General features: G+C 43.4%; 1 protein-coding gene across 1 annotated transcript in view; it reads right to left on the reverse strand.

Annotated features, from left to right (window-relative positions):
* LOC129695597 (uncharacterized) overlaps positions 1-21,996 on the reverse strand; it is a 51,507-nt gene that overhangs the window by 3,435 nt on the left and 26,076 nt on the right. Inside the window, exons 3-4 of the mRNA XM_055632697.1 lie at positions 14,600-14,758; positions 8,985-9,075 (exon numbers count right to left, since the gene is read on the reverse strand). Of these exons, the coding sequence (XP_055488672.1) occupies positions 8,985-9,075; positions 14,600-14,758 (250 nt within the window). The remainder of the gene's footprint in view (positions 1-8,984; positions 9,076-14,599; positions 14,759-21,996) is intronic.

Here is a 21,996-nt window from a genome sequence, read left to right on the forward strand (position 1 = left end):
GTTCCAACCCGAATCATCGTCTATCCATGTCCTCCAGAGACGCCACCTGACTCAGTGAGTTACTGCAGCACATTGTATTGTATGCAGGATTCCAGCACCTGCAGTTCCTTGTGTCTACAGGATGTTGAAGGGAGTCATTGTGGAGACATACAAGATTGCAACGATCATCGATGATGTGAATTTTTCCCACTCTTTTTCTCTGGATGGGGGAGTCTAAAACTAGAGTATAGACACAAAATGCTGGAGTAACTCAGCAGGCCAGGCAGCATCTCTGGAGAGAAGGAATGGGTGACGATTTGGGTCGACCTTCAGACCTTCTTCTGAAACGTCACCCATTCCTTCTCTCCAGAGATGCTGCCTGTCCTGCTGAGTTACTCCAGCATTTTGTGTCTATCTTTGGTTTAAACCAGCATCTGCAGTTCCTTCCTACGCATTAAAACTAGAGGAGTTTGATTTAAGCTGAGAGGGGAAAGACTTCAAAGTTCATAAGACATAAGAGCAGAATTAGGCCCATTGAGTCTACTCCACCATTCAATCATGGCTATCTTACCCTCTCAACCCCATAATCCTGCCTTCTCCCCATGACCTTTGACACCCTTACTAATCAAGAATCAGTCAATCTCCACTTTAAAAATACCCAAACACTTGCCTCCACAGCCGTTTGCAGTGATGAATTCCACAGATTCACCACCCTCTGGCTGAACAAATTCCTCATCCTCTCCTTTCTAAAGATACATCCTTTTATTCTGCGATGTTTGGAGCTTGAGGGGCAACATTTACAGAGTTTGGAGGGTATGGAACCAGTTACCAGAGGAACCTGTAGAGGGAGCTACAATAATAATGTTTGAATAACATTTAGACGACATGATTAGTAATGGTTAAGATGGATATGAGCCAAAAACAGGCAAAGGGAACTAGCTCCTGTAAATGTCTTCGTTCGTATAGGCAAGTTGGGCCAAGGGCCTGTTTCCATACCATATAACTCATTCACAGACATTATAAAAACTAAAAGCTCCAAAAAACATCCTTGCAAAACACATATGACAAATCCTGTCAAAATTAGTGTATATTATTTTTATTTTAAGTTGCTTGGAAACATGTTGAATATTTCCTCAAATTTAATTGAATTTCTTCTCAACTTTATTACTGACTTCAAAAAATTCAACTAGATTAATCAGACATGACCTAGCTTAAACAAAGTTACATTAAATTACTCTGTTCAAATATCTTTCTGTTCTCAGAACTGGTTCAAAACCATTAACATCCTTCTTTCAACGGGATGAATAGAGTACTATTAATATAGGTTTAAAAACTTTTATTATTAGCCTTTATCTTATTTGCAAGCTTTGCCATTTTTTTGCAGTTCATTCATATTTTCTTACAGATGGAATATTCTGATATTCCATTGTGGCTTTTGTGCATCTCTGGTTTAAACAAGATTGCAGCTTTACTGGGCTTTTGTATATCACTTACTTCAGATTTGTGTTGTGTTTTACCTCATTGGATTATTTACAACTACATGGAGTGTTAGTCTGGAGTACGGATCAATGTTTCGTCTGTAAGAGATCTTTGTGAACGATGTGACAGATGCTCAGTACCTTACTGAAGCATCTATTTAAATATGTAGAGATATAACCAGAGTGAAACCTGAGGCCATGATCTGCCTGGTAGCTCCAAATAAACGGTGCTGTAAAGCCTATAACAGGTGCTTGGCCCGTAGATAAAAAAGGACAAAACATCTTTGGTTATGAAGGCTAGTTCTGTGGGGATTATGATGGCCTTTGCAATTGTCAGGGGGGCATGGGATTGGATAACTCTGCAGCTATTTAAATGCTGTACAGTACTAGCAATTTTTCATCATACAGCCAGGATTAAAATTCCATCAAAATATTTCTGGTCTGTTATGCTCAGCATTAATCACTCCCATTTAGGCATCATGATTTTTGAAAATACAAATTAAAAAAATAAATATAAAATAATTTGATTTACCAAAATATGAATTATTTTATTCCACTGATAATCATGGTGTTATGTATTAACGTTAATCGAATGTGATTTTCCAGTAATAGATGAATAAAAGGAGACAATAATACAATTCAAACCAAATGCACAATTTTAAAATGTGTCATATTCCTTTCAATTAGTTCCCACATATAATGATTAATAATAGTTTGTGCCAAATGTTTTGTTCAGTTTTCAAGTAGGCAGGGAGAACATATATTGAGTAAACAAAGCTTACATGTGAACAATCTCCAGACTTCACTGAGCCACATGACCTCTCCACACAGCTTGGCAAAGTGCTGATTGAGCCAATTCTTCCCCCCCCCCCTATTCTGTTTGTGAAGAACACACATTTTATTCTGCACCAGTGGCAGATTTCCAGTCCTTAGATGGAGTGACTGGAATAGAAATGATTTGTTCCTTTGTACGAAATGCATCAAGCACCAAGATGCATCCTGTGCCTTTACAAAGACCTTTTAAGTTGGGAATCCTGCACAAATCTTAGTATTGGAGAATAGGAGGCTTTATATATCCATAATCCTGGTCGAGATTTCTGGGAGGAGAGGTGCATCAGGAATTTGGGTGTGGATTTCATAATTCTACATTGTAGTGTAAATTTACAGAGTGTATAGTCTGTACCAGTGTTATGGAATCCACACAGGAGAAGCTCAAGGCTACAACAGAAAATTATAAATTTGTGAGATATGTAAGTATGCATGCACATAATATTCAAAAGCCAAGTGCATGGTACAGTTGAAATGTATTGTACTCTTTTACTGATTATGCTCATTGTCAAGAGTGCAAAGGCAGAAGATAACCCCCCTCTCTAATTGTCAAGGGCACTGTAATTAGGGCCACGTTTACGCTGTGGTTCCCTGTGCATTTGACAATAGACAACAGGTGCAGGAGTAGGCCATTCGGCCCTTCGAGCCAGCACCACCATTCAATGTGATCATGGCTAACCATTCACATTCAGTGCCCCGTACCTGCCTTCTCACCATATCCCCTGACTCCGTTATCTTTAAGAACTCTATCTAACTCTCTCTTGAAAGCTTCCAGAGAATTGGCCTCCATTGCCTTCTGAGGCAGAGAACTCCACAGATTCACAACTCTCTAGGTGAAAAAGTTTTTCCACATCTCCGTTCTAAATGGCCGACCCCTTATTCTTAAACTATGGCCCCTGGTTCTGGACTCCCCCAACATCGGGAACATGTTTCCTGCCTCTAGCATGTCCAATCCCTTAATAATCTTATACGTTTCAATAAGATTCCCTCTCATCCATCAAAATTCCAGAGTATACTAGACTAAGTGGGACCCGTTGGTACCCAGCATCACCAACGCAATATTCCACCTCCCCACCAATTCCGCTGTCTGTTGCGCTAGTATGGGTGTTACGGGCTGAAGGTACTAGTTTCCAGAGGGCTAGTATAGACATTGTGGGCCAACTGTTGCAACGATTTTAAAAGCCAAGGCAAACAATTTGGCTGCAGCCATCCGACAACTAAAATTCATTTTGTGAACAAACTTTTTTTTAAAAAGGCGAGGTAAACAATTGGGCTACAGCCACTTTACAACCGCATCGAGGGGACTCACCATGGAGTAGACGTGCGTTCAGTGTTATTCGCAGCTCAGAGAGCCGTGACCCTCTAGCTTTCTGGGTCTGCCAGAGACTGACTGAGGCACGACACTTCCGGGTTTTATAGTCCCTCCCCCTGCCGCCAGCGGGGGCAGCAGAGAGACTGGGGTATTGTTTTAAAACATTAATATCTCTCTGATTTTTCATCGATGGGAAAAATCCTCCGGTCCAGGAAGGCGGAGGGGGTCTCTGAGCGACGTGTCCAAAAATGACGGCCGTAGGTGGCGGCGTTCTCTCGGAAATTGCACCACAGTGGGCCAAAAGCGGTCAAGATCAGACTTTTAGTAATATAGACAAGCCCAGCCGCTCCATTCTATCCACATATGACAGTCCCGCCATCCCAGGGATTAACCTTGTGATCCTATGCTGCAACCAAACTAAAAATGCATCAGATAATTTCACTGGCTTCATCTATTATTAAGCATTTTTTATAATGTAAAAATAGCCCTGGAACATACAAAAAGAAAACCTCACTGTTTTTGAAGTTGCCATTATATAATGCAACATTGAATGTACGCTATGCAATCGCACAGACGGAAATAAACGGCCAGCTTTACTGATGCTGTTTGAGGGACAAATGCTGGTTAATCCATGGGGAGAATTCTATTTTCTCTTATTCTGATTCTAAATAGAATAGAATAACCTTTAATAATCCTTTACAGGAAATTACAGTGCCACAACAGCTTCAAGACAGACATAACACCACACATTTCAACAGATATCTTCAATACATAATAAGTTAAAATTTTTGTGCATTATAAAACCTTATAGCAGCTGGTATACAAGACTTCCTATGTCTCTCCGTTTTGCACATTGGTGCAATCAGTCTCTGACTGAAGATGCTGCACTTGATCACCTTCAGGGCGTGGAGTGGGTGAGTGGGGTTGGTCATTATTGAGCCTAGTTTTTTCAGAGTTCTGGCCTCTGCCACCTGCTGGACCGTTAGTTGCTCTGCCCCAACCACTGAGCCGGCCTTCCTGATCAGCTTATCCAGTCTGTTTTTGTCCGCTATTCGGGCGCCTTCTCCCCAACAGGCCACAGCAAAAAACAGAGCACTGGCCACCACTGAATGGTAGACACTGCACAGTAGGGGTTGACAGATATTAAATGACTTTAGCCTCCTTAAAAAATACAGTCTACTTTGTCCCTTCCTGTACACCGCCTCCATATGACTCTTCCAGTCCAGCTCACTGTCAAGCTGCACACCAAGGTACCTGTGGTTGGCGACCACCTCCACCTCAGTGCCCCTGATGGTGATTGGTGTTGGTTGAGTCCTCCTCCTCCCCCTCCTGAAATCCACAACTATCTCCTTCGTTTTTGTGGTGTTGAGATGGAGATTATTGTGTGCACTCCACTCCACAAAGTTGTTAATTGTGTCTCTATACTCCTCCTCATTGCCCCCTTTGATGAGGCCTACAACAGCTGTGTCATCTGAAAATTTCTGCAAAAAGCAGCTGTTGGTGTTGTATTGGAAATCCGCTGTGTAGATGGTGAACAGGAATGGAGCCAGCACAGTTCCTTGTGGAGCCCCTGTGCTGCTCATGATAGTGCTTGAGACATTGTTCTGTAGGCGCACATACTAAAGTCCATCCTTTTATTTTCATGGTAATTCCAGAATACATACATTAATGCACTTTAACATTTTGTGCTGACATCGGTATTAATTTTCTGAGATTTGCTTGGAATGGAATGGAATTGAACACTTTATTGTCACATGTGACAAGGCACAGTGAAATCCTTTGCATGGTATGCAAATAGTCACCACATAACCAGCGCTAACAAAGTCACAAAGTATCCTGCACCAGCTCCTCCTTTGTTGGGGCGCTGGAGAAGCAGCTGGATGACCTCAGGGCCATCCTGGAAAACGAGAGTTTCTTGGACAGGACCTACAGTGAGGTGGTCACGCCGAGGTTACGGGAAGAACCAAGGTGTGTGACGGAGAGGAAGGGTGGAAATCGTGGAGTGCAGAAGACCCAGGTGGCTGTGCCTAATGAAAACAGGTACGCCCTCTTGGGAACTGTCCGGGGAGGCGATGTTTCCAGTCCGAGTGGCGGACACGTCGGTGGCTCCAATCCTGGAGATGGGACTCGACCAACAAGACCGACGTCGGGCAGAGCCCTAGTGGTGGGTGACTCCATTGTCCGAGGAGCGGACAGGAGATTCTGTGGCGGCAGGCGAGATGCGAGGATGGTCTGTTGCCTCCCTGGTGCCAGGGTTCAGGATGTCACGAGCCAAATTCTGAACATCCTCGAGAGAGAAGGTGAACAGCCGGCAGTAGTTGTGCACGTAGTCACAAACGACATCGGGAAGAAGAGGAAGGAGGTTCCCCAACATGACTTCAGAAAGTTGGGAAGAAGTCCCATCAGTCTATCCAACACCATTTCCTGCCTAATGTGGATTTCTTTCATTTCCTCTGTTACCCCAGATCCTCTGGCCACTACTATATCAGGAAGATTGTTTGTGTCCTCCTTAGTGAAGACAGATCCAAAGTAACTGTTCAACTCATCTGCCATTTCTTTGTTCCCCATAATAAATTCACCTTTTTCAGTCTTCAAGGTTCCAACTTTGGTCTTAACTATTTTTTTCCTCTTCACATACCTAAAGAAGCTTTTACTATCCTGCTTTATATTCTTGGCTAGCTTACCTTCGTACCTCATCTTTTCTCCCCGTATTCTCTTTTTGGTTTCTTCTGTTGTTCTTTAAACATTACCCAATCCTCTTGCTTCCCGCTCATCTTTGCTATGTTGTACTTCTTCGCTTTAATTTTTATACTGTCCCTGACGTCCCTTATCAGCCATGATCGTCCCTTTCTCCTCCTTGGAATCTTTCTTCCTCCTAGGAATGAACTGAACCTGCACCTTCTGTATTATTCCTAGAAACACCTGCCATTTTTCTTCCACTGTCATCCCCGCTAGTGTATCTTTCCAGTCAACTTTGGGCAGCTCCACCCTCATGGGGGAGTGGGCAGATGCATGGCAGATGAAGTTTAATTCGGATAAATGTGAGGTTATCCACTTTGGTAGCAAAAACAAGAAGGCAGATTACTATCTAAATGGCGTCAAGTTGGGAAAAGGGAAAGTACAACGGGATCTGGGGGTCCTTGTACATCAGTCAATGAAAGTAAGCATGCAAGTACAGCAGGCAGTGAGGAAATGTTGGACAAATGCATGGCAGATGCATGTTGGGCAAATCCGATTCAGATTCAGATTCAGATTCAATTTTAATTCCGCCTCTGGACTTCCTGAAGTCTACAATGAGCCCCTTGGTCTTCTTGGAGTTAAGGGCCAGATTGTTGTCAGCGCACCATGCTGCTAAGTGCTGGACCTCCTCCCTGTAGGCCAGCTCATCGTTGTTGCTGATGAGACCAATCAATGCCAATCAAATGAATGGCAGATGCAGTATAATGTGGATAAATGTGAGGTTATCCACTTTGGTGGTAAGAACAGGAAAGTAGACTATTATCTGAATGGTGACCGATTAGGAAAAGGGGAGATGCAACGAGACCTGGGTGTCATGGTACACCAGTCATTGAAAGTAGGCATGCAGGTGCAGCAGGCAGTGAAGAAAGCGAATGGTATGTTAGCATTCATAGCAAAAGGATTTCAGTATAGGAGCAGGGAGGTTCTACTGCAGTTGTACAGGGCCTTAGTGAGACCACACCTGGAGGACTGTTATATGCTGAGAGAATGGAGCAGCTGGGCTTGTACACTCTGGAGTTTAGAAGGATGAGAGGGTTTCTCATTGAAACTTATAAGATTGTTAAGGGCTTGGACACGCTAGAGGCAGGAAACATGTTCCCGATGTTGGGGGAGTCCAGAACCAGGGGCCACAGTGTAAGCCATTTATCAATCAATCAATCAATCAATCAATCAACCTTTATTGTCATCTTGCAAGCAACAAGTACAGTGCAAAATGAAAAGACGTTTCCCAGTGAATAGCGGAGCCTCGCACATGAAATTTAAACACTTCTCACATAATAACACTAAAAACAATCCAGTCCCTGATGGAACAGAATAAATAGTTAAAATCAGGTAAAAAACACAATGTTAAAATACAGTAAACCAATCATAAAAAAATGTCCGGGGCCGCTGATTTGAGTGGCCAGTGCCAGTTATTAAAGTGTCCGTGCCAGCCGCAGTCAAGTCAAGTGACTGTGAGTGCAGAGTGACTGTTTAGCAGCCTCACAGCCTGTGGTAGGAAGCTGTTTAGCAGCCTCGTAGTCCGGGCTCTGATGGCAAGAGATCCAGGTGTGTGTGGAGGGGGTGCAGTTTGTCCTTGGCAATTCTCTGTGCTTTCTTCAGACAGCGGCTCTGGAACAGTTCTTGTACCGAGGGTAGGGAGACGCCAATGATCCTCTCTGCTCCCCTCACTACCCTCTGCAGAGCCTTCCTGTCCGAGCAGTTGCAGGTGCAGTACCACGTATTGATGCAGTACGTGAGTACAGACTCCACCGTGCCCCTGTAGAAAGTCCTGAGGATGTTGGTGGGGAGTGAGGCCTGTTTTAGTTTCCTCAGGAAGTGCAGTCGCTGATGGGCCCGTTTGACGGTCCCAGTGGTGTTCCTATAGAACGGAGACGAGGAAACACTTTTTCTCACAGAGGGTGGTGAGTCTGTGGAATTCTGTGCCTCAGAGGGCGGTGGAGGCAGGTTCTCTGGATGCTTTCAAGAGAGAGCTAGATAGGGCTTTTAAAAATAGCGGAGTCAGGGGATATGGGGAAAAAGCAGTAATTGGGTACTGATTGGGGATGATCAGCCATGATCACATTGAATGGCAGTGCTGGCTCGAAGGGCCAAATGGCCTCCTCCTGCACCTATTGTCTATTGTCTATTGTTCTCCCCCCCCACCCCCGTCCTTGGTTCCCCTCCCCATCTTCATGACGGTCCCCACACGCTGGGTCCTCCATTGTTCTCTCCCCCCCCCTCCCTCACATCGCCCCCCCCCCCCCCCCCCCAAAAAGCTAGATCCTTCATTGTTCAGGGACTGAATACACCAGAGTATGGCTCAGAAATATAGATGGAAGATTTGAACACACAGATGCAAATTTTTCAACCTTTGCCCACTAAATGCCACGTTACTCTCCATGGATACCCACCATTTACCACCGAATGGCCTGATTCTGCTCCGATCACTTATGAACTTACGAAAATGTCGCTATCAAGTTGCCCGGTAAACTGAGAGAATTGAAGAGAAACTGCACCCACCTCTGCTTGAGAGGCTGTAGCATTGTTTAATGCAAAAAACTATTGGTCGTCAAACCAGTGGCACATACAATCCATCATTGATTCAAATCAACTTTTTGCACAATGCAATGAATACTCACCAATAACATTAATATTATCACACTTACTTGCCATGAGTGATATTCAGAATCAGTACAATCATTCCCAGACTCAACGTTATCCCGCCCAGAACCACCATGACAATTTTCCAAGTTGTTCCTTAAAGGATAAAGACAATTATGTTAACTATACCTCGGTAATCTATGGAAAATTACATGTGTACGGTGAAACCATCTCTGTCAAGAGTTTAGACCATCCAGTTGAAGATTGACCATGGGTCTTGACAAGAAGGATGTGGACAGGAAGATTTCTCATGTTGGAGAATAGAGAACTAAAGTTTATTGTTTAAAAATAAAGGGTCATCCACTTAAGACAGAGACGAGGTGAATTTATTTACTAAGATCATTGAGTGTCTGGAACATTCTTCCTCAAAGGACATTGGAAGCAGACACTTCACATATATTAAATACAAAGTAGATTCATTCTTGATAAGCTGAGGAGGGAATGATTACTGCAGATAGGTAGGAATGGAGAGTTCAAGTTGCAATCAGCCATGGAAACAGGGTGTCCTGGGTGTCCTTGTACACCAGTCACTGAAAATAGACATGGACGTACAGCAGGCAGTGAAGAAAGCTAATGGCATGTTGGCCTTCATAACGAGAGGATTTGTATAGGAGTAAAGAGGTCCTTCTGCAGTTGTACAGGGCCCTGGTGAGACCACATCTGGAGTATTGTGTGCAATTTTGGTCTCCTAATTTGAGGAAGGACATCCTTGCTATTGAGGGAGTGCAGCGTAGGTTCATGAGGTTAATTCCCGGGATGGTGGGACTGTCATATGAGGAAAGACTGGGTTTGTATTAACTGGAATTTAGGAGGAGAGGGGATCTTATAGAAACGTATAAAATTCTAAAAGGACTGGACAAGCTAGCTGCAGGAACATTTCGGGGTAAACTTTATTCAAGTTCTTACCTTCCCGGAGATGTGATTAATTTTCGGATCACATTCTCCTGGCTCTGCGGCCTACCATCGCTGGGGCTGGAAGCCTCCTCAGACTGTCGTGAGCCCCACCACGGGGCGTGGGCTTACATCGGAGCGGATCCCTTGCCTGGGATCGCTCCCACCATGACCACCGCGGACATTATCGCCAAGGGCTCGCAGTCTCGGGGTGAGGCTAGTCGGGAGCTCCAACGCCGCGGAAGGCTCGACCTGCCCCGACGCGAGGTTCTTTCGCCCGGCGCGGGGGAGCTGACAACCCCCTGAACTGGAGCTCCTTGATGCGGAGGGCCTGAACACCAGCTATGGGAGTCAAGATCATCCCGTAAACGGGGGCTCGAGGCCCACGACCGCAGAAGAGCAAGGGGAAAGGACTTGAACTATATTTCGCCTTCCTCCACAGTGAGGAGTGTGTAGGAGTCACTGTAGTGAATGTTCAATGTTAAAAGGTGTTTTGATTGTTTTGTCTCTAAGATGGCTGCCGGAAGGGAGAGTGAACACTGGCGCGTTAAGCTGCCGCTGCTCTCTCTTCGAATTGTGTGTTTTTTGTTTTATTCGGTTTATATGTTTTGTAATCTGCTTATTAAATTTTGTACGGCGTCCTTGAGAGTTTTTGAAAGACGCCCATAAGTATAATGTTAATCATTTTAAATATGTAATAAAATATGTAATAATAATAATAATAATAATAATAATAATAATATGTTCCCAAATTTGGGGGAGTCCAGAACCAGGGCCCACAGTCTAAGAATAATGGGGAAGCCATTTAAAACTGATGAGAAAAAACTTTTTCACACGTTGCAAATTTGTGGAATTCTCTGCCACAGAAGGCAGTGGAGGTCAATTCACTGGATGAATTTAAAAGAGGTAGATAGAGCTCTTGGGGCTTGTGGAATCAAGGATTATGGGGAGAAGGCAGGCATGGGTTAATGATTGTGGATGATCAGTCATGATCTCAATGAATGGCGGTGCTGGCCTGCACCTATTTTCTATGTTTCTATGCTCATAATAAATAGTGTAACAGGCTGCTCAAGGGACTGAATAACCTGCTCCTGCTCCCTCCAGCTTTTGTATTTGAAACTAAAATACCACAAAACTCAATATTCATGTAATATTGAGTTGGCACGGTAAGCATTAGCGATCGAGCAATTTTAATCCCCAGCACGTCAGACTATGTTAATGGGGCGAGAGAGAAAACATTAATTGTTATTAAATCATTAACCGCACTTGTTCAGCACTGCAATCCACTACTATTTAAAGCGACTTTGAGTCCTTGAAAAGCGCTATACAAATAAAATGTAATATTATTATTACTATCCCTATCATGGCTATTCCTCTTGTCCTACCCCCCCCCCCCCCCCCTACTTTCTCCATTTTTCTATAACTTAAAATCTTGCTTTGTTCTGATCAATGGTCTTCAATCTGAAACGTTAACTCTGAAATTCTGAAGAAGGGTCTCAACCTGAAACGTCACCTATTCCTTTTCTCCAGAGCTGCTGTCTAAGCCACTGTTACTCCAGGTTTTTGTGCCTATCTTCGATTTAAACCAGCATCTGCAGTTCATTCCTACACATTAACTCTGTTTCTCTTTCCACAGATGCTGCTCAACTTGCGGAATGTTTCCAGTGTTTTCTGATTTCCCATATCTAAGTTTTTTTTTAATCCAGGAAGCAAGAGACTATAGTATGTCAGGTTGATCTGGAGCTTTTGAGTAACAGTGGAAATATTTAGATACATTCTGTTTCTACAATTATATGGATGAGGAGGCTTTGGAGAGAGATTAGCTATTAGGAGTGGTTCGACAAACTTGAATTATTTTTCTGGAGCGTCAAAGGCTGAGACCAGATAGAAGTATATAAAACTATGAGAAGCATAGATGGGGTAGACAGTCAGAACCTTTTTCTCAGAGTGGAAATGTAAAGACAAGAGGAATAGCTTTAAAGTAAGAAGGGAAACATTTGAAACAGATGCTTGGGATTTTTTTTACACAGAGAACAATGAGTGCCTGGAACGAGCTGCCAGGATGGTGGTGGAATCAAATACCAATACAGGTAGTGCCATTTTAGAGGCGTTTGGATAGTAACATAGATATGCAAGAAATGGAAGGATATTGATCATGTGCAGGCAGAGGAGATTAGTTCAACTTCGCATCGTGTCTACCATAGATATTGTGGGCTGAAGGGCCTGTTCCTGTGCTGCACCATGTTCTATGGTGCAAGGGGGAGAAATTCAAATTTTTAGGGCATTGGAACCAGTTCTGGGGGAGGTGGGACCAGTACAAACAGGACGGTCTGCACCTGGGCTGGAATGGAGCCAATGTCCTTGGGGGAGTTTGCTAGTGCTGTCGGGGAGGATTTAAACTAATGTGGCAGGGGGATGGGTACAAGAGCAGAGAGGCAGGGGGGTGTAAAATGAGGGTAGAAGCAATAGGTAGCAAGGTGAAAGTAAAAGTGGCAGGCAGACAAAACCAGGGGAAAAATCAAAAAGGGCCACTTTTCAACATAATTGTATAAGGGGTAAGAGCGTTGTAAAAACAAGCCTGAAGGCTTTGTATCTTAATGCAAGGAGTACTCGTAATAAGGTGGATGAGTTGAACGTGCAGATAGCCATTAATGATTATGATATAGTTGGGATCACGGGATAGCTATCTAAATCAACATGTAGTGGAACCAACGAGCTTCAGCCCCCTATTGTACTCCCTGTACACACATGACTGTGTGGCTAGGTTCAGCACCAATTCAATAATTAAGTTTGCTGATGACACTGTGGTGGTGGGCCTGATCTCAGACAATGATGAGAGGGCCTACCGGGAGGAGGTGGCTGATCTAGCACTCTGGTGCCAGGAGAACAGCCTCCTCTTGAACATCAAAAAAACGAAGGAGCTGATCATGGACTTTAGGAGGGCACATCATCCGAGGACGTACACTCCATTGAGTATAAATGGTGAACCTGTGGATAGGGTGAACTGTTTTAAATATCTGGGAGTCCACATCTCTGAGGATATGACATGGTCATCACACGCCTCAGCACTGGTGAGTAAGGCAAGGCAGCGCCTTTACCACCTCAGGCAATTGCGGAAATTCAGAGTGTCTCTGAGGATCCGCCAGTGCTTCTACGCAGCAGCGGTGGAAAGCATCTTGTCCGGGAACATTACCATCTGGTTCGGGAATTGCTCTGCCAAGGACAAGAAGGCTCTGCAGAGAGTAGTGCGTTCGGCCGAACGCACTATGGGAACTTCACTCACCCCCCTGCAGGAACTATACAACAAGAGGTGCAACTCCAGAGCAAACAAAATTATGAGAGACCTCTTCCACCCCTGCAACAGACTGTTCCAGCCGCTGCGGTCAGGCAAACGCCTCCGTTGCCATGCAGTGAGAACGGAGAGGCTGAGAAGGAGTTTCTTCCCAGAGGCAATTCGGACTGTAAACGCCTTTTGGTGGCAAAAACAGGAAAGCAGACTATTATCTAAATGGTGGCCGATTAGGAAAAGGGGGGATGCAGCGAGGCCTGGGTGTCATGGTACACCAGTCATTGAAAGTAGGCATGCAGGTGCAGCAGGCAGTGAAAAAAGCGAATGGTATGTTAGCTTTCATAGCAAAAGGATTTGAGTATAGGAGCAGGGAGGTTCTACTGCAGTTGTACAGGCTCTTGGTGAGACCACACCTGGAGTATTGCGTATAGTTTTGGTCTCCAAATCTGAGGAAGGACATTATTGCCATAGAGGGAGTGCAGAGAAGGTTCACCAGACTGGTTCCTGGGATGTCAGGACAGTCTTATGAAGAAAGACTGGATAGACTTGGTTTATACTCTCTAGAATTTAGGAGATTGAGAGGGGATCTTATAGAAACTTACAAAATTCTTAAGGGGTTGGACAGGCTAGATGCAGGAAGATTGTTCCCGATGTTGGGGAAGTCCAGGACAAGGGGTCACATCTTAAGGATAAGGGGGAAATCCTTTAAAACCGAGATGAGAAAAACCTTTTTCACACAGAGAGTGGTGAATCTCTGGAACTCTCTGCCACAGAGGGTAGTTGAGGCCAGTTCATTGGCTATATTTAAGAGGGAGTTAGATGTGGCCCTTGTGACTAAGGGGATCAGAGGGTATGGAGAGAAGGCAGGTACGGGATACTGAGTTGGATAATCAGCCATGATCATATTGAATGGCGTTGCAGGCTCGAAGGGCCGAATGGCCTACTCCTGCACTTAATGTTTCTATATACACACAAATTTCAAAGGCCATAAATACACTGCCCTGGCTTCCTGTTGACACAGATTGCAATGGTAACTTCAATAGACTTCATTTGCATCTCATATGAGAGACCGTCTAGTCACTAAGGGGGATGCCTTGCTTAGCAATCCATTTATCGTTGACACGATTTGTGCACAAGCTCTGTCCCAAAGGCTCAACATTGGGGAGATAGGAGCTGAGGAAATTCCCAGTTCCAAGTTCAAGCAACTTTATCTCACACGCTTGAGGTGAAAGATAGTTTTACCCATATTGGCCTTGACTAAATTTTGTTATCTCTACAGAATCAGGTCACAGCTGATTTTTATCTTTTTTTTCTGCTTTCTTAGCCAATGTACAACAGAATTATTCTGCCCAAGTCACAGATTTTCAAGGCCATTATAACTATACTTTAAGGCATCTCCTGAAATCACTTAAAAAAACAAAACAAGATTATCTGTCTTACCATCAGTATACTTAAATGTCACTGTTTTATCATTTTCTTTAGCGTATGTGAAGTTTTCAAATATTGAATAGAAAGTCTCTGTGGCAAAATTAGTCACAGGGATTGTTGTTGATTTTTCAACTCTTGCTGTCTGATTTTCCAAAACTTGAATATGATTATCTGAAAAGAAGATAACAAATGTCAGATTCAGTTAAAATTGAGAAAAGGCAGAAGTGTTGGTTTTTACCCCCTGGCACAAAGACCTATTTCTGAAGCTACCATAGCGCACTCTTTTGTTTTTTGTACAAAAATCCAAAAATTCTGGTATGAAATATTTGATATTTTTTCAAAATTGATCAAAATAAAACTGGTACCAAAACTAGAATGGATTATCTTCGGAATATCGGAAGGTAACCCTGAATTAAACGTGTTTCAGAAGAATTTATTTAATTACGGGCTAATAATGGGAAAAAAGCTTATACTTAAATTCTGGAAAAATGCGCCGACACCAACAATAAAAATGTGGATATCAAATATGTTTGAAACATTACATCTGGAAGAGATGAGATTCCTCCTAGCAGGTAAAGCAGACCAATTCCAAAAGACGTGGTTTATGTTTCTGGACCTATTACAAGTATGAGGTGCAATAGTAATCTAAAAAAAACAAATATATAAATAAGCGGAATCAGGACCTGGTAACGGGAGGTAAAACAACAAAAACAGACTTGGTTGGTAGTCCCCTTTCTGCGGAGTTTAATGTTATAATAGAGCGATTGTTTCTATTTTCTCTTTCTTTCTTTTCTAGGGTCTATTTTCTCACTTTACCTCCTTCTCTAACTTCTTTCCTAAGGGGCTTTCTTTTCCCTACACTCTTGCACTGCACGACTCTCTTGCACTTTCTTTACTTTCCTTACTTCTACCTTTTTCTTAAAGCTCAAAAAAAAAAAAATGAAGCAGTACAAAAAATGTATTAAGATATATGTGTTGTGTAGGATTGTAATTTACCGTACTTCTAATAAAAATAAAATTAAAAAAAAAAAAACAAAAAAAAAAAACAAAGACCTATTTCTTTGCATCACATGGATCAATGTAGGTTAGGGAATAATGTCATTCACGGACAACCAGGCTCGTTACATTGCTACTATATCGTCCTGCCTGAAAATGTCACATACTGCCCTGAGCCTAAATGCTTATTGCACCATTCCTGAAAGATTAAATAAAAAACATCGTTTTTCCTAAAGGACCTGTCCCACTTTCCCGAGTTACCACGAATTCTCCCGAGTTTTCCCCTTAAATTAAACTCGGAGAATTACGGTAATAGCCAGCCGTAGGTACTCGGGGCTATATTATTTACTCGTGGACATTTTTCAACATGCTGAAAAAACGGCCCGACTTACCTGATGCCCCGAGTACCTACGGCTGGCATTATGAGCCGTTACGAAATATCTACAGACTCCTATGGCCTCGCTACGTACTCCTACTCTGGAATTTAGAAGGATGAGAGGGTATCTCATTGAAACATATAAGATTGTAAAGGGTTTGGACACATGGTTTGGACACATCAGAGGCAGGAAACATGTTCCCGATGTTGGGGGAGTCCAGATCCAGGGGCCACAGTTTAAGAATAAGGAGACGAGGACACATTTAGAACGGAGACGAGGACACACTTTTTCTCACAGAGAGTGGTGAGTCTGTGGAATTCTCAGCCTCAGAGAACGGTGGAGGCAGGTTCCCTGGATGCTTTCAAGAGAGAGCTAGATAGTGCTCTTAAAAATAGCGGAGTCAGGGGTTATGGGGAGAAGGCAGGAACAGGGTACTGATTGGGGATGATCAGCCATGATCACATTGAATGGCGGTGCTGGCTCGAAGGGCCGAATGGCCTACTCCTGCACCTATTGTCTATTGTCGTACGGACTAGCTACGGACATTCTCCGAGTTTGAATCAAGGGGAAAACTCGGGAGAATTCGTGAGTAACTCGGGAAAGTGGGACTGGGCCTTAAGTATCTGACAAAGTAACGGTTTCTCGCAGAGCTGGAGTAGGTATGTTACAAAACCTACCTGAATCGTCATTGGGAATCTGCCCTCAGCCATGTCGGCGATTTTGGCGCTGTTTGGAGGGGGCGGGTTTAAAACGCGATTTTTACTAGGCTGTACTAATCGCACATGTTCAGCCTAGTAAATCATTAACGAAAAATCGCTGCAAGACCCGGTCGCAAAAGGTATTATTAGTTTTATAGGCCTCGATAATATAGTTATAATAGTTTTAAAATTACTCTCTGATTTCGCAACCTCTCGCAGCCCCAGGGTTTTATAAAGCAAACAATTAAAGGTATGTACCTTATTTTTACATTAAATGGGGCATATATATAACCCTGAATATCAAGTTATCTATAACGAATAGTTCATTTTGGGCTTTTTATATCCCGCAGTATTTTTCTCGGCATTTGAGGGCACTAATCCAGCGCTATGTCAACGTTCTAAACCAGCGCGTTCCACATGAACCCACTAGAAAGCCGATTTAAATGGGCATTTATTTACAGCAATTGAACACTAAATTCCTTCCATTTGGCCTATAAATTAATGTAAATTAGATATAAAAATCATGTTATATTGTGAATTATTTGTGAATAATCTTTGGACACTTAGGCTATTTAAAAATGTTAATCTTTCCTTAAGAAATGGGCGTTTGACTATCCAAGATCACAGCTTTTTTGTAATGTCCATTGAAAATCAACAGGGAACAAGATGCTAATTTCCGAGTATGAAAATGGTCATAACTTTTTTAATACTTGAGATATGAAAGTGAATTTGGTGTCAAATTAAACTTATTGTTATGCTTTATCTGATGGGATAAATTGCAGACTTGATTTTTTAAATCTCAAAATTTTGTAACATTGCTAGCTGGAGCATTTAAAAAATTCAGTTTAACTACTGGCAGAGGAGAAACTGATGGAGGAAGAGGCACTGAAGGAGATTTTTTAGAGATACAGCAATGGAAACTAGCTCTTCAGCCCACTGAGTACATGCCAATCATTGATCACCCATTCACACTGAATCTATGTTATCCCACTTTCACGTCCACTCACATTCCGGACAATTTACAAAGGCCAATTGACCTACAAACCCACAGGTCTGTGGGATATAGGAGGAAATCGAAACACCAGAGGAAGCCCACACGGTCATTGGGAGAACATACAGACTCCACATTGACAGCACCCAAGGCCAGGATTGAACCCAGATCTCTGGCACTGTGTGACAGTAGCTCTACCAGCTGTGTCATTGTGCCAATGTTTGTATATTGGGGTACATCTTACTCGCCAACCTATGGGAGTTGTTACCATCAGTCTCCCCACACAAGGCCTTATCTAATCTGCATCATAAGGCCGATCTTGCTGTACCAGAGCATCCAAGACTCCAGCCACAAGGTCTAAATGTACTAAAGCCTTTTCCACTCTGAGGAAGTCTCACCCCAAAAAGCTCTAATTGTTTTGTAAGCCGCCGAAGCCATTTGTCAAATACTTGAAGGACTTTAAAAGTCTCTAATATTCAGAAACATTTAAACTATAACATTTGAAATAGATAATTAAAACTTTATTTTTTAATTTGTAAAATAACCTAAAGCACACAATTGAAGATATTATCAAAATAAATTTTGCAATGAAACTTATGATCCCCTTTGCCTTGTTACCAAATCCCCAGTAAACGCAGTCTTTACAACACTCAACCTCGCACTATCACATCTCGACCGGAAGAATACCAGGATCCTGTTCATAGGCTTCAGCTCAGCTTTTAACACAATCATCCCACAGCAGCTGGTGGAAAAGCTGAAGCTGTTGAAGGTGGACACTGGCATTTGCAACTGGGTCCTTAATTTTCTGACGCAGCGGCAGCAGACAGTCAGGGTGGGCAGCCGAACATCAAGAACCGTCACAGTGAGCACTGGCTCACCCCAAGGCTGTGTCCTAAGCCCCCTGCTGTTCAGTCTGTTTACTCATGACTGTACTGCCAGACTCAGCAATAATAATAATAATAATAATAAATTTATTTATATAGCACATTTATAGTTCAATTTCCATACAAAGCATAAAGATGGGTTAACAAAATAATAAAATGCATAAACAGGAAACAACATGTAACATAAACATCCACCACAGCATTCATCACTGTGGTGGAAGGCACAAAAAATTGTTAATTATATCAACAAGTTCGCTGATGACACAACAGTGGTGGGTCTCATCAGTGACAACAATGAGTCGGCATACAGGATGGAGGTGGAGCTGCTTACAGAGTGGTGCAGATCTCACAACCTCACCCTCAACGTGGAAAAGACAAAGGAGATGGTGATCGATTTCAGGAGGGCTGGAAAACACCATCACACACCGCTGCATATTGATGGAGCTGCTGTGGAGAGGGTCAGCAGTGTGAAGTTCCTGGGACTTCATCAGGCGGACAACCTGACCTCAACGACCAACACCACAGCAGTCATCAAAAGAGCACAGCAGCCGCTCCACCCCCTCCGGAGACTAAGAAAAGCAGGTCTCACCACTGTTCAGCTAACGACCTTCTACAGGGGCACCATCGAGCGTATACTGACCTACGGCATCACTTCCTGGTTTAGGTTTAGCAAGGCTTATGAACAAAAACAATTAACAGGATAGTGAAGACAGCCAATAGGATCATTGGTGCTCCACTCCCTTTCCTGTTGGAGATCTATGAGAAGCGCAGTATCAGCAGAGCCATCTCCATTATTAAGGACCCTTATCACCCATCACACCACATCTTCTCCATTCTGCCATCTGGGAAGAGGTACAGGAGCATCAGCTGCAGAACCAGCAGGATGCTACACAGCTTCTTCCCACATGCAATAAAACTGGTTAACGGACTGTGTCCCCTCCATATACATCATACACCATCACATCTAACCTCGCCCATACTTTGACAGCTAGACACCTGTCAAAGCAAAGCCACTGAATGTCTGTGTATAGTTCAATTTTAAAGTCTATTTTAGATAAGTTAATTTTAAAGTTGTATGTATTTATTCTGTTCTTATTAACTGCACTGACAGGAACTGATGAGAAACAAATTTTTGTTTCCTCTGTGTATGTCAGTACTCAGTGAAAATGACATTAAAGTAAATACTGAATACTGAAATGAATGGGGTTTCAAATCCTTTGTGTAGGATCTGAAGGACAATTGCTGTGTTAAACGGTTTTGGATCCATCTTATTTCTCAGCATGTGAAATCCAGTGACATAGATAATGACAGATACATGGCTCTCTGGATATACAACTGGTTAAATAGATAATTGCTGGTAGTTCCCTTCAGAACTGCCAGTGCACCCAGCACAATGTTTTAAAATCATCTTTATCTTTTTTTTAATAGGCACTGTGTGTAGATAGTGATTTTTAATTTTCATACAGCTGCCCGATTATAGATGGCATTGTCAATAAGGCAGACTGGTTTTTGTGATTGGATCGTCATCTATCTATCTTCTATCTATCTATCCATCCATCTATCTATCTATCTATCTATCTTCTATATCTATATATATAAAAGTCTGTGGCTGCCGCCTTCCCTTCCGGCTGCCAGCTGCCTTTCTTCCTTTTGATTCGCTGCTCCTTCCTGTCAGCTTCCAACACACTTCGAAACAAAGTTGCAAGACAAGAACACTGAACTTTTCACTGCTGCAACAGGCAGGGGAGGTGCAATTGAGGGAGGCAGGGGAGTGCTGGAAACTTACATTTGGCAACGGCTTCAGTTCCATTGGAGGAGACGGGTGCATGGTGGAATATTGGGTTGGGGGAATCACACCATTGGGGGAGCAGACCCAACGGGTCTGCACTCGGTCTAGTATACATTTAAAACTCTGGCCCCATCCGACCGACTGCCGACCGGCGCCCTTCCTGCCTTTCGATTCGTGCCCGATACTCGCAGATGTCCAATCGGAATGGCCGATGCTCGCAGATGTCCAATCGGAATGGATTCATTTGCATGTACGGCTGCCGGCTGCATTTCTTCCTTTGATTCATTGCCGCGCCCAATCCAGACGCTCAATCTCCGAGATATTTTCCATTTCGGTAGAGATTTCGCTTTTCTTTCTAAGTATCCGCTCCTCATTTCATTTCGTCGTGTTGAAGTACACGTTTTTAATCAAATCCTTCTCCCCCCCCCACCCACCCCCAAGTATTTCAAAAATAAACAGGCTTCTCCATTTACATGTCAGCTTCCAACACACTTCGAAACAAAGTTGCAAGACAGGAACACTGAACTTTTCACTGCTGCAGCAGGCAGGGGAGGTGCCATTGGATTTTGTTTTTAAATCCACTGCTGAGGGAGGCAGGGCAGTGCTGGAATCTTACTTTTGGGAACGGCTTCAATTCCATTGGAGGAGACGGGTGCATGGTGGAATATTGGTTTGGGGGATCACACCATTGGGGGAGCAGACCCAACGGGTCTGCACTTGGTCTAGTTATTATATAAAAGTCTGTGGCTGCCGCCTGCCGTCCGTCTGGCTGCCTGTCTGCCTTTTGATTCGCTGCTCCTTCCTATCAGCTTCCAACACACTTCAAAACAAAGTTGCAAGACAGGAACACTCTGAACCTTTCACCTCAATGGGATATCACAGCAAGTGCTTCAACAGGAGGGGGAGGGCCAATTGGTATTGCAATTGGAACTGCTGCAGCAGGCAGGGGAGGTGAAATTTGAATTTTTTTAAAATCCACTGCCGAGGGAGGCAGAGGAGTGCTGGAATCTTACATTTGGAAACGGGTTCAGTTCCGTTGGAGGAGATGGGTGCATGGTGGAATCTTGGCTTGGGGGATCACACCATTGGGGTAGCAGACCCAACGGGTCTGCACTTGGTCTAGTATATTACTAAAACTCTCAACTTATCTGCGTGCGTGTGTGTGTGTGTGTGCACGTGCGTGCATGTGAGTGCGTCATGGCCTAAACTACGCCAAAACGGTACACGGTAGTGCTACAATTTTTGGACCACCTTACTCACAATTGTCTTGTGCTGTGTTTTTTTTATCAAGTTTTGTTTAGATTGATGTTATATTTTACAAGTTATTCACATTTTTAACTTTACAAAATCCCACTTTGAGAAATATTTCTTCCATCTGCACTGGCAGTTATAGCTATGACGTCACAATGGGATTGTAGCCCTGCCCGCAACAATAATGTTGCAATCCCAGGACACGGAGTCTTGCCAGCCCTAGCAAGTGCAATTGCATTTTTTTTAGTTTAAAATGAGAGAGGTCGAATAAGGGGAAATGAGCTACCCCTGCACAGTTGGGGGCTATGGGTGAGTGGTAGAATATTTCGTTGCGTAGAGGGAACGGGTGAGTGGTTGAATGTTGCGTCGGGGAACGGGTTGTATTGGGGGACCAGGCCTCCCGTGGGGGCTATAGGTGAGTGG

Source organism: Leucoraja erinacea, chromosome 1 (assembly GCF_028641065.1).
Source record: "Leucoraja erinacea ecotype New England chromosome 1, Leri_hhj_1, whole genome shotgun sequence".
NCBI classification, from domain to species: Eukaryota; Metazoa; Chordata; class Chondrichthyes; order Rajiformes; family Rajidae; genus Leucoraja; species Leucoraja erinaceus.